This window comes from Salvelinus alpinus, chromosome 17, assembly GCF_045679555.1.
Source record: "Salvelinus alpinus chromosome 17, SLU_Salpinus.1, whole genome shotgun sequence".
NCBI classification, from domain to species: domain Eukaryota; kingdom Metazoa; phylum Chordata; class Actinopteri; order Salmoniformes; family Salmonidae; genus Salvelinus; species Salvelinus alpinus.
This window is the reverse complement of record NC_092102.1, coordinates 1,947,333-1,961,725: the sequence shown is the minus strand read 5'-3', so window position 1 is coordinate 1,961,725 and position 14,393 is coordinate 1,947,333. Positions and strand designations below refer to the sequence as shown.

The 14,393-nt window shown below is 40.1% G+C and overlaps 1 protein-coding gene across 1 annotated transcript; it reads right to left on the bottom strand.

Moving 5' to 3' along the window:
• Nucleotides 1–6,853: 6,853 nt before the first annotated feature.
• On the bottom strand, nucleotides 6,854–7,867 carry LOC139543226 (gamma-crystallin M2-like). Its single transcript, XM_071349485.1, has 3 exons — nucleotides 7,801–7,867; nucleotides 7,345–7,587; nucleotides 6,854–7,203 (listed from the first exon to the last, which is right to left on the bottom strand). Exons 1-3 carry the CDS (start codon nucleotides 7,828–7,830, stop codon nucleotides 6,913–6,915), a joined length of 564 nt encoding a protein of 187 aa, XP_071205586.1. The 5' UTR covers nucleotides 7,831–7,867; the 3' UTR covers nucleotides 6,854–6,912.
• Nucleotides 7,868–14,393: the final 6,526 nt, after the last annotated feature.

Sequence of the window (14,393 nt, the reverse complement as noted above, 5' to 3'; positions counted from 1 at the left end):
CTGATGACAGTATGTCTTTGGTTACCGGATGTAACTCTCTGTTTGTCCTCACGATGTCAGTGTCCTTTCTCTTAGTGGTCTATTTCCTCGCCCTTGTTCTGAAAAGGGGTCTTCGGAAGAGGGCTAATCAGCCGTGTGGATGGTTCCAGCGTGGGAATGAAAACAGTGAAGACATGATTCCTTGGAGAGTGGTAACCGGGTGGTCCTGCTTGACTTCACCCTCTTAGACTACTCATCAAGTAGCATAGATTGTAAAAAGGTTCCTTTGTCTTCTTCAACCCCGTGTTGCGTTTTGGGTTTACAACTAATTCGGGCCTTGGTGGCAGCTCGTGGTCACTTAGTCTGATATGGTAATGTTTAACTCACATGTTTTATACCCTCGGGTCAGAAATGGGCGTTTCCGCCTTTAGGGCAAGTTCTCTCGGTGTAACTAGTTACGAGGCAAGGGCTGGATTTGACTCAGATCCAATTTAGACAACTAACTTCACATTTCATCTTTACAAAAATATTATCTTTGTTCTGGACATTTTCCACACAAGTACATAGTGTGAAAACTCTTCAAGTTACAACGTTTTTGTTATAATGTCGTCATTTAACTTTTAATAACATAACAAAAATGTCATTAATTTTCATATTCCATCTTTTGTCACTACTACCATTTTGGCTGACCAAACATATCGTCCCAAAGTCCATTTATTGCGTGTTACTGTTCAGAGGTAGATTCTCCATAGGCCCATCACACATTCCATCCCTCCATACTGAGAGGACAAAAGAGATTTTGTCTGCTGCCTTAAGATTTACAATGGGAGGGAGGTGTCATAAAGCCGCCACCTCCATACCTCTCGATCTCTCCCCCGTTGGTTGGTGTGAGAGATATCTCTGTAGGATTATGGTCCACGGTAGCCTGACCCGAAAAGGCCATTCATGACACCACATATGCTGAGCACTTGTTGGCTGCTTTCCTTCACTCAGCGGTCAAACTCATCCCAAACCATTTCAATTGGGTTGAGGTTGGAGGATTGTGAAGGCCAGATCATCTGATGCAGCACTCCATCACTCTCCTTCTTGGTCAAATAGCCCTCACACAGCCAGGAGGTGTGTTGTGTCATTGTCCTGTTGGGTCAATGAGTCTCACTAAGTGCAAACCAGATGGGATGGCATATCACTGCAGAACGCTGTGGTAGCCATGCTGGTTAAGTGTGCCTTGAATTCGAAATAAATCCCTGACAGTGTCAGCAAAAAAGCACCCCCACAATATCACACCTCCTCCTCCATGCTTCACGGTGGGAACCACACATGTGGAGATAATCCGTTCACCTGCTCTGCATCTCACAAAGACACAGCGGTTGGAACCGAAAATCTTAAATCTGGACTCATCAGACCAAACGACAGATTTCCACATGCCTAAAATCTATTGCTTGGCCCAAGCAAGTCTCTTCTTCTTATCGGTGTCCTTTAGAAGTGGTCTCTTTGCAGCAATTAGGCCATGAAGGCCTGATTCACAGTCTCCTCTGAACAGTTGATGTTGAGATGTGTCTGTTACTTGAACTCCGTGAAGCATTTATTTCAGCTGCAATTTCTGTGGCTGGTAACTCTAATGAACTTATCCTCTGCAGCAGAGGTAACTCTGGGTCTTCCTTTTCTGTGGCGGTCCTCGTGAGAGCCAGTATCATCACAGTGCTTGATGGTTTTTGCAACTGCACTTGAAGAAACTTTCAAAGTTCTTCAAATGTCCCGGATTGACTGACCTTTATGTCTTAAAGTAATGATGGATTGTCGTTTCTCTTTGCTTGTTTGAGCTGTTCTTGTCATAATATGGACTTGGTCTTTTACCAAATAGGGCCATCTTCTGTATACCACAACCATTCCTTTTCACAACACAACACAACTGATTGGCTCAAACGCATTAAGAAGGAATGAAATTCCACAAATTAATTCCACACAATACTCCATAATGACAGAGTGAAAACTGTAAAAAAGTAAAAAGTAAAATAAAAAACCACCAAGTTTACATACAGTTGAAGTTGGAAGTTTACATACATCTTAGCCAAATACATTTAAACTCAGTTTTTCACAAATCCTGACATTTAATCCTAGTAAAAATTCCCTGTCTTAGGTCAGTTAGGATCACCACTTTATTTTAAGAATGTGTAATGTCAGAATAACAGTAGAGAGAATGATTTATTTCAGGTTTTATTTCTTTCATCACATTCCCAGTGGGTCAGAAGTTTACATACGCTCAATTAGTATTTGGTAGCATTGCCTTTAAATTGTTTAACTTGGGTCAAACGTTTTGGGTAGCCTTCCACAAGCTTCCCACAATAAGTTGGGTGCATTTTGGCCCATTCTTCCTGGCAGAGCTGGTGTAACTGAGTCAGGTTTGTAGGCCTCCTTGCTCGCACACACTTTTTCAGTTCTGCCCACAAATGTTCAATGGGATTGAGGTCAGGGCTTTGTGATGGTCAATCCAATATTTTGACTTTGTTGTCCTTAAGCTATTTTGCCACAACTTTGGAAGTATGCTTGGGGTCATTGTCCATTTGGAAGACCCATTTGCGACCAGCATTAACTTCCTGACTGATGTCTTCAGATGTTGCTTCAATATATCCACACCATTTTCTTACCTCATGATGCCATCCATTTTGTGAAGTGCAGCAGGCCCTCCTGCAGCAAAGCACCCGCACAACATGATGCTGCCACCCTCGTCCATCATGGTTGGGATGGTGTTCTTCGTCTTGCAAGCCTCCCCCTTTTTCCTCCAAACATAACGATGGTCATTATTGCCAAACAGTTCTATTTTTGTTTCATCAGACCAGAGGACAATTCTCAATACTGTACGTATTCAGACCCTTTGCTATAAGACTTGAAATTGAGCTCAGGTGCATCCTGTTTCTATTGATCATCCATGAGATGTTTCTACAAATTAATTGGAGTCCACCTGTGGTAAGTTCAATTAATCTGACATGATTTAGAAAGGCACACACCGTCTATATAAGGTCCCACAGTTGACCATACATGTCAGAGCAAAAAGGAATTGTCCGTAGAGCTCCGAGACAGGATTGTGTTGAAGCACAGATCTGGGGAAGAGTACCAAAAAATGTCTGCGGCATGGAAGCTCCACAAGAACATAGTGGCCTCCATCATTCTGAAATAGAAGACGTTTAGAACCACAAACACTCTGGCTGGGCGGCCAGCTCTAGGAAAACTGACCAAGAACACGATGGTCACTCTGGCAGAGCTCCAGATTTCCTCTGTGGAGATGGGAGAACCTTCCAGAATGGTCAAGTGCTGCAGAGATAGTTGTCAATCAGGCCTTTATGGTAGTGGCCAGATGGAAGCCACTCCTCAGTAAAAGGAACATGACAGCCCGCTTGCAGTTTGCCAAAGGGCACCTAAAGGACTCTCAGACCATGACAAACAAGATTCTCTGGTCTCATGAAACCAAGATTGAACTCTTTGGCCTGAATGCCGAACATCACGTCCGGAGGAAACCTGGTGCCATCCCTACGGTGAATTATGGTGGTGGCAGCATCATGCTGTGGGGATGTTTTTCAGCGACAGGGACTGGGAAACTAGTCAGGATCGAGGGAAAGATGAATGGAGCAAAGTACAGAGAGATCCTTGATGAAACCTGCTCCAGAGCGCTCAGGACCTCAGACTGGGGCAAAGGTTCACCTTCCAACTGGACCATGACCCTAAGCACACATACAAGACTACACAGGAGTGGCTTCGGGACAAGTCTCTGAATGTCCTTGAGTGGCCCAGTGAGAGGCCAGAATTTAACCCGATCAAATGTCTCTGGAGAGACCTGAAAATAGTTGTTTAACGACGCTCCCCATCCAACCTGAAAGAGCTCGAGAGGATCTGCAGAGAAGAATGGGAGAAACTCCCCAATTACAGGTGTGCCAAGCATGTAACGTCATACCCAAGAAGACTCGAGGCTGTAATCGCTGCCAAAGGTGATTCAACAAAGTACTGAGTAAGGATCTAAATACTTATGTAAATGTAATATTGCTGTTTTTATTTTTAATACATTTGCAAAAATGTCCTCAAAAATGTTTTTGCTTTGTCATTATGGGGTATTGTGTGTGGATTGATGACGGGGAGAAAAAAAATGGAATACATTTTCGAATAAGGCTGTTACATAACAAAGTGGAAAAGTCAAGGGTTCTGAATACTTTCCGAATGCACTGTACAATTTTTAATTATGCCTAAAATGGCAATTCATATTATTTTTCCAAAAATAATTATTGCTAACTTACATCTCAAAGCCATGCATGCAAGAAACCTTGACCTGATGCACACATATTTCTCTGTCCTCAGTTTGATTGAAGGAAAGAGAGAACGAACAACACATGATGAAGATGAGTTAGCTACTAGTTTAAAGCAACGAAAGATCTAATTGTTACAAAGAATGAATGTATGGGCTACATTTATGAGAATAATACATGCATTTACTTACCATATCAATCTTAAAGACGATGCACTTATTTATCACTCAAAAAAGTGTTACGAGGGTATTGATGCATCCCCCTCCCAATACAGCCTCTTCCAACACCACAGGTAGGGGAAAGGTATCTATCTGCAAAAGTGAAGTTTTGCTTTGATGTCAAGTCAGCTCATATTGTTGCTATCTTAGCTGTTGTGCTAGCTAACATGCTACTGAACAGTGACACTAGCTTATTGACATACATATTGGTATTAAAATAGAGCAACATATTCACCAAAAAATTTGTTTATTCAAATCATTAGATAGCTAGTTAACTATCAAAAATATGTGCAAAAATATGATAGCTAATGTTAGCTAGCTATCTAGGCGCTAGCCAGTCAGTGGCACTGACAGAATGAAACTGTTATCAACTAAATGTGTTTCACTCTATCCCATAAAACATGACATAGCTAACAATTTGAAAGTGTATTAGGAAGTTTAATAAGTTAGAAACAACCGGACAACTTTGGTTGGTAGCTAGCTAGATAGCTTGGTTTCCATTTTCTAACAAATCTTTCTAATCCACCTGATTGGTCATCAACGGTTACTGGTCTTGGAACTCGTATTCACCAGAAACGTTTTCTGGTAAATTGTTCGACAAAAAAGGTTTTCCACAGAGGTTTTCCACAGATTCAAATACAATTTGATACAATTATATGAAAAAAAAACTCTGGGAAACTTTTTGACACTAGTGGCAATGAATATGATTGTTGCCATAGGTTTGCCGCAGATTCACCACTAGTGGTAAACATTTGCAAACCTCTGGCAACATTTTGTGGCACATTATTTGGTTCGCACCAAATTTGCCACAAACTTATGGGAAGTTTGCCACAACAAATTCATTTTTTAAAGGGTTTTTAACTGGGTTAGAAAATAGTACCTTTGGGAGAATGATGATTCGCTAAGTATGTCAAAACCATAATTAATTTATTTTCCCTGAGTCTATGAATCAAATAAAACTTTATTTAAAGTGCATTTAAAATTGCAAGAAGCACCACACCCTAATAGGGTCATTTTTCCCCATATCACAATGAACTTTTACTAGTTAAATATGGACACCAATATATTTAAAAAAAATGTGTATGAGAACTTTTTGGAAATATTGCATTAAAATATGCAAATGAGGCGATATCTCATAAAATATGCGCATATTTACATTGACGACAAATAAATGTTTCTGGACACTGGATGGAGTCAGTCTAAATTTTGGGGCTTCATTTTGTTAAGACACTCCATGACCGGTCTTGTATTGAGCAGATTGTGGATATATGCTTTTTTCATATATACTTTCTATCATCTTCTTTTGTCTTTTCTTATCCAACACCTGCAAAAAAGATAGCTTAGATGTGCGAGTGCCTTTTGAATGTATCTTTCTATCTGTAAAATACTAAAGACATAAGCATTTTTGGTGCATATTTCCAAAGAAAATGTTATCTAGAATAAAAAACTTGACAACATATCAACAATTCCCTCTATACAAGTCTGGAGAAAATGTGGTGAATGCAGATGCTTAAGAAGTTGAGAAAAATGAGTTGGCATGTGGGAAGAGTCTGACTTTCGGGAAATGGCAGATAAAGTACAATGAATTTAGCCTACCAATCGCCGAAGGCCTATTTAGACACAATATCTTCAAAGTAAGTTACTACATATAATCAAGTTTGTAATATTCAAAATAAAATGGGCTTTTAAATTATGTATGATATGTAGTGAGCTTATAAATTATGGATTTACAGTGCCTTCAGAAAGTATTCATATCTCTTGACTTATTCCACAATTTGTTGTGTTACAGTCTGAATTCAAAATGGATTAAATAAATCTACACCCATCTACACACAATCCCCCAATAATGACAAAGTGAAAACATGTTTTTAGAAATATCAAATTTTTCAATACTTTGTAGAAGCACCTTTTAGCAGCGATTACAGCTGTGAATCTTTCTCGAGAAGTCTCGAAGAGCTTTCCACACCTGGATTGTGCAGCATTTGCCCGTCATCATTTTCCAAAATCTTCAAGCTTTATCAAATTGGTTGTTGATCATTGCTAGACAAACATTTTCAGAGCTTTTTGTTTCTCAAAGAGTGGCCAGCCATGTGGCCTTTCATGTTCATGGTAAAATCCTGATTTGATGATAGAAATCTTGTACATGTATATTTCTAGAGAAAAAGTTATAAATGTGTTATGATGAAGTCAAATAAAGTGTTACCCAAAAGTATTTTAAGTTCAACTAGACATATTATCAATGAACCACTAGATATTGTTCGTGTTAGCATAATTGGTCTCGGCAATATGGCAAGTGGTGCAGGTGTGTGAACAAGAAATCAGACGGTTCATTTTTTTGTCACACATAAAAAGACACACATTAAATAGGTTTGTGAATCATTTTATTCAATGGCTTTTCTTGCTAACGGTACATCAAGCAATATTTAGTACCAGGAGTCCATGATACGCCTCATGCTCATGAACCTCATACCTCTCATGCCTCCCATTCCCATGCCGCTGCTGAAGTTCTTGCACTCTCCAGGCCTCATGTACATCATCCTGCCTCTGAAGTGGTTCTGCTCGTACATCAGCCAGTGGCCGTCCATCACGTTGCAGGACTGGCAGTCGGACATGCGGTAGCGATCCATGATGGAGTCACAGTCGTCCATCATCTCGTGCATCTGACCTCCAAAGTTCTCTCTCTCGTAGATTCTCATCCTGTAGTTTCCTCTGTGCTGTTAGGATAAGAGTACAGGTTTCACTGATCAGATCAATTATATATACAATTGTTTAATATAAGAGTATAACCATTAAAATATGTTTTACTTTCAAGTGAAAAGATACGACTATTTTAAGCTGAAATATTTTCAAACTACCATGGGGATCATGTGACAGGACTTGATGCAATCACTCATTCCAAAGTTGCGCATGTAGTCGGGGTAGTCGCCCCTCCTTATGAAGTACTGGTTTCCCATGTAGTTGTTGCGGTCGTAGACCATGAAGCAGCCATTCTCAACCCTGCAGGATTGGCACCTGCTCAGGTAGGAGGTCATGTCAGTGCAGTCGCTGCTGCACTCATAGGAACGACCCTGGAAGTTCTTGTCCTCGTAGAAGACAATCTAAAAATACAAATTGAATCATTTCAATGAATTAAACAATTGCATGAAACAAACTTTTTAGAGAAATGTGGGATGCTACTCAGTCACACCGGTATCCAGGTTATTGGGATAAGTAAAACTATGATGTTGTAGTTTGGGGTACTAGAGCCCTTTTGTATAAAGATCTATGACAATTAAATGTATACAACTGTAAGAGACCTTTCTGGTGCTTACCTTGCCCATGTTCATTCTGGTGTTGGACATGTTTGCTCACTGTGCTGCTGGTTGCTGCTCCTGAACTGACTTCCTACCTGGTTTAACCCTTTCTTTTATACCTGACCGAACGTAAAGAATCCCTAGCTCCATTGTTCAAACCCCTGACCCAGCAACATGCTATAGAGGCCTACTGAGTCCACAGAGGTCACGTTCACATTTAGAAAGGCCGTTCCTCAAACAAAGTAACATAAAGCCTTTTGAGAGTTTACAACAGATAGTAACGGCTTTGACATTGAAACGTCTCCATACATCACCCAATACTTTCATACGTTTTGTAAGCTTATTTGAAATATGCCTTTCTTATTAAATATTGGTTAATATATGCCTCGATTTTATATTGTAAGCTCATTTGATTTAAGACAAAATAGCAGAAATCACATGCTCCCTTAAGAGTGGAAGTCTGTGGTTAACCTGTGAGGTTAAACTATGTAATACTTATCTTTAGCACTGACATTCCTAACCGGTGAATAATCAAAAGTGAGTTGTTACTTAACTAACCTTTGTGGTTAATAACCATGATACTGGAGTCATCTTTACAATGTTTAAGAAATGTCAACAACAATCCATTCATTTATTAATTCCTCTTGAGGTAAAAAACAAATATGTTTGATAACACTTATTTTAAAGAACCCTATATAAAGGGTTTATAAAGGGTCTGTAGGGGTTAATAAGAGTAGTTTATTATAGAGTAGTTATTGCAAGTAAAGTATTTTACAACTGCAAAATAAAAAGATTGGTCAGTTACCCCCGCCCCCTATAACTGTTTTAGGGGTACCTTATTGTAAAGTGTGACCAATAATGTATATTAGTATCTATGTACAAACTGTGGTAGCAGTGGTACTTTGTTTGGGTACCCTAGTACTTACTTTATTTAACTGAACTTCCTGGTACCATGGTACCCTGTAATTCTGAATCTCAAAGATGTTGTGTGTAAATACCACTTTACCAAGTCATTTCAAAGTAAATATCTGGTTATTTCTGTGCCGTAAAATAAAGTGCCCAAATTATTAACATGATTAATATTTCAAAGCCTATAGATACACATAAGTAATTACAATAAGTATTTACAAATTCAAGAATTTGAAATGCTTCTCTGCATGATACCTTGCACAGATAGACACCAATAGAGCTCTCTGTTTCACTGTGGACAGGGATCCTGGACCCAGATTAAATCTAATCCTGAACTACTGTATAAAGCATGTTGCTATGATAGCTAACATTAGATAGCTATCTGATAGCAAATATTACCAGACTAGCTATAGAAACTTTGTCTGCCTTGTTATCAAGCACATTGAACATGGGAATATGTAGCTACAAGGTGCGTATTTTGGTCAGTTTTAACATTCCAATTTACTTCATAGTTCTAATTGTTAGATCGAGATAATGTACTCATCAGCATGTGACCATGTGGTTGAATAAGGTCCCTTCCAAAAACAATATGTACTTCAAAATGCAAGATTACAATATCAATAAGTACATACAGAGAAAGATCTGAAAACCCAGGCAGTGTGTCATGGGTAATTCTGTGTAACTGCTGTTGAGTATAATGCCAATTTCTGAGTTATCATGAAGAACAACCACATAGCTATGACTCTGCTGCCCCCTATCGTTCACAGATACACACAGCAGTTTACCAAAGACACTAGTCGAGTCCACAGATACTACCTACTGGCCAGGCCTATGAGTAAAGGCAAGGTGGTTCCAGTGGAGAATGACTGCCCTCTGTCACGCAGGCCTTGTTTGCAGAAAACAGGATCCCCCGTTAGTGAATGGAAAAATGACAATCTTCGTGTACATTTTTGTTTATTTATATTATATCAGATGTATGTTTAGTTGCTAATGGAAGCCTGCAGTAGCCCAGTCGGGTATATATAATATAAACACACCATATATGATGGTGTGTATAGACAGTATACAAAACAAACCAGAATACAAAACAATACGCACATAATCCAAAAAGTTTAAAAAAAGAAAATTAAAAAAAGAAATATCAGAACGAGCAATGTCAGAGTCCGGAATACAGTATATACAAATAAAGTGGGTAAAACAGTATGTAAACATTACTAAAGTGACCAGTGTTCAATGACTATGTACACAGGGCAAAGAGGTTTCTAAGGTGCAGGGTAAAGTACCTGGTGGTAGCCGGCTAGTAACAGTGACTAAGGTTCAGGGCAGGGTGCTGGGCGGAGGCTGGACAGTGGTGACTGTTTAACAGTCTGATGGCCTGGAGATAGAAGCTTTTAAATCAGTCTCTCGGCCCTAGTGTTGATGCACCTGTACTGTCTCCTCCTTCTAGATGGTAGGAGGGTGAACAGGCCGTGGCTCGTGTGGCTGAGGTCCTTGATGGTCTTCTTGGCCTTCATGTGACACCGGGTGCTGTAGATATCCTGGAGGGTAGGGAGTGTTCCACCCTCTGGAGAGTCCTGGAGTTTTTCCATACTAGGTGGTGATACAGCCCAACAGGATGCTCTCAATGGTGCATCTGTCAAAGTTTGTGAGGGTCAAGACACATTTCTTCAGCCTCCTGAGGTTGAAGAGGCGCAGTTTCATCTTCTTCGCCACACTGTCTGTGTGAAGGGACCGTTTCAGGTCGTCAGTTGTCACGATCGTCGTAACGTGGAAGAGAAGAGGACCAAGGCGCAGCGTGAAATGAATACATCTTCTTTATTATCAGACGAAGACGAAAACGAAACGAACACTATACAAACTAATCAAAACAATAAACCGACGAACGTGAAGCTATACAAACTAAGTGCTAACATGCGACATAGACATAGACAATCACCCACACACTACCTAATGACTATGGTTGCCTAAATATGGCTCCCAATCAGAGACAACGATAGACAGCTGTCTCTAATTGAGAACCAATCTAGGCAACCATAGACATTCATACACCTAGACTAAACACTGCCCCATAAACATACAAAAAAAACCTAGACAATACAAAAACACATACTTCCCCCATGTCACACCCTGACCTAACTAAAATAGTAAAGAAAACAAAGATAACTAAGGCCAGGGCGTGACAGTCAGTAATGTACAAGCCGAGGAACTAGAAGCTTTTGACCCTCCCCACTACGGCAGATAGTTCACTCAGGCCGTTTACCATTGAGGAAAAAAAGGTAAGTTCCGGAACACTTAGACACCAATGCAATAGCAGCTGGGTCTGGTTTACTTAGTTCACTAACTTAGCTTGAGCCACAACAGAAACTTGGGGGAAAAACAGAGAGTGGGGTGTCTTGGTCTCGGCTTGAGATGCTCAATGAGAGGGGGCAGCACTGAGCTAGCCCGCAATGTCACTTTCTGGAGCAACTCAAACTGCTCATGTTATGTATCCATGAGATGCCATCTTAACCAACTTTTTTTGCTTCAACCCAACATCTGTCCACAAAAATAACCCCATGAACCCCTTTCTGTGTGGAGTGTCAAAACATTGTTTTGCTCATTTGCTATGTGAGGCTTATTTGATCAAATAGAAGTTTCATAATGGTTAGGTTGTTACTGATGCACTGATATAAGTGGAGGCATGTGGCATTTCGACAAACTTTGAGAAAAAACAATGTTAAATTGAAGCTGTGCCTGTTGTTCACACACGTATCTGCTCTCTCAGTGGCTACAATGGTCCCAGCCGATCTCGCCTCCTCCCGAATGCCTTCCGTCTTCGAGGACGTCTATTTTCATTGTTAGAGTTGTCACTCAACTATCTTGTCAATATCAAATAAAATCTTTGCTTCAAATGCCCTATTGAGTATTTACATAGGAATGAATGGTGTCATGTGATCGATGGCTTTGTCCATTCATGCACAGTCATTGGGTGGTTCTCTCTTGCATTCAAGTAGATGACATAATTGCAATAACAAAGGTACATCTATGTTATTTTGAGAGTACTACAAACGGCATCGATTTCAAAATAATACAAAGGTACACAAGAATGATTCTAAAACATTTAGGTCACTAAAACGGCTTTGCAAAACCCTGTGCATATTCATGCGCGTACACACCTGAATCAGTCAAACGATGGTTGCTCTCAGTCTCTCACTACAGATGGTATCAGACAAGTGTGTGTGTTGGAACGTTCCAGTTTCAATGCAACATTCAAGTTTCTCATGTCACATGCACAAGCACAGTGAAATGCCTTTCTTGCAAACTCAAAACTGAACAAGGCAATAATCAATAACAAAGTATTACTGGAGTGATGGAAGTAGATATGTATATGGGGTAAGGTGACTAGGCAACAGTGTATAAGATGAACAGAGTAGCAGCAGCTTACATGTGAGTGGGTGTGTAGAGTCAGTATAAATGTATGTGCATATTATGTGTGAGTGAGCAGATGGAGTGAGTGTTTCAGTGTGTGTGTGTGTGTGTGTGTGTGTGTAGGGCCCTGTGAGTGTGCATAGAGACAGTGCAAATACTGAACTAAAAGGTCAATAAAGATACAAAGTTAACACATTTTTTAAATGGGAACCCTCACACGGAAATATGTAGGCCGCCCAGAAATGTAGCTGAGCCCGTTCTCATTCCAAAGGTGCAAAGGTTCAGTCAAACAGAAATGTAATTATGATAATGACGTAGCCATGCAGCTCATATGCATAAAACAACATTAACACCTGATCTTTCCATGATGTAGCTTTCATTTGGATTCACCTGGTCAGTCTATGTCACTTGTTAAATCCACTTCAGTGTCAGTGTAAGTAAGCATTTCACAGTAAGGTCCACACCTGTTGTAATCGGCGCTTGTGACAAATCATTTGTAGACGAAAGGGAGGAGACAGGTTAAAGAAGGATTTTTGCCTTGAGACAATTGCGACATGGATTTAGGGGGGCGGGTGGTGCAACTCAATATTAGGAAGGTGTTCGTAATGTTTTATTCACTCAGTATAGCTCTAATATTTCCCACACTAGATTCATACAAACCACACATATTGTTCTGCATACAAGGGATCAAGTTGAAGAACATTCCTGGATTGCCAACAGTAGATTTAAAATATTTGGTGTAACTGATCAAGCACATTTGGAAAATATCAATGTCCACACACAAGAACCCGGAAATATGTTTGCTGGATGTACCATGAATCTAAACATGTGGAAGGGTTTTGATGAAAATGGAGGAGCCATAGCTCCATTGGATGTAAAGTGGCATATTCTGGATGCACTTCAGAGATCCGTTGTGTCCATGTTCCACACTGAAATATCAGTCCCCCTTGCTGTTCATACATCCTCTTGAGTCTTGAGCATTGCAATCAGTGTTTTTATGACTTCCTTACAGGTCCCATCTCCAAGCAGTTCCTGTAAGGAATACGGATATGACACTGACTAAACCCTACATTACAGTAAAGAGTATTTCCTTTAGTGCTGGGCGATATGGCGAAATTATCATATCATTACATTTTTAGAATTTTTTACAGTATTGCGGTATTTCTGAATAATAAAAGTTCTAAATATGTTTTATGAGTAGTGCATGACCGATGACAAATGGATAAATTCTAAATGGTTTTAAATCGGGTTTTTCCATTTGTCCTCCAAACTACAACAACATTGTAGTCGTCCAATTTGTAGAACTGTTCATTTATTTCTCACTGGATCCATACCGGTATACCTTAACAAACGATATATCGCCCAGCCCCAATTTCTTCTTTAGGATCGGACCCTTTTTAAAAAGATTTACCCAAATCAAACTGCCTGTAGCTCAGGACCTGAAGCAAGGACATGCATATTCTTGATACCATTTCAAAGGAAACACTTTGAAGTTTGTGGAAATGTGAAATTAATCTTGTCTCATTACGCACACCTGGTTCCCATTCCCCTTGATTAGTACGTGTATATATGTGCCCTCTGTTCCCCATTGTCCTTGTCCCATGTCCGTTGGTCTTGTGAGTACCTGTACTCTGTTGTATCGGTTTTCGTGCTACGTGTTATTGTGCACTTGTTATTACGGGTCTCATCCTGTATATTATTTAGAGGTTTACACCTCGCTCTTTTGTTTGGGTTACATCCCTGTGTTATATATATATATATACACACACACACACACACACACACACGTGTTTGTTTTGGGCTTAAACGATACTGCTACTACCTATATCTTTGAACGTAGGTCCAATACACGATAATTTTACATGACGGAAGTGGACCCGATTTTGGGGTTGGATAGTCCTTGCTAAGAATTACAATGCCAAACTCTTGGGGCAGTGCTTTATTTCATATCAGAACTATAGTGTGTAGGCTATAGGCTACTACTGTATGATGCTGTCCCCCAAATAATAGATATAGGGCCGGAAGTGCAAGTTCTGCCCACATTAAATACTGTGGATACAGATATGAGGACGACTGCATACTCAGGAGAAACTCCAAGATGGTAATTTGTTAATGGTTGTTAAGGATCACGTAGCAGCTGTAAAGGAACTGCGTGATTAATTATGCACCTACAAAATGTTGGCTGGCCTGTCCATGTGTAAAGTGGAGCAGTGAGACTGTGTACTCAGTGGGAAAGTGCTTGGTTGTTTTCAATCAGTACGTCGACTAAGTCAACCCGCTACTCGAACGAACCA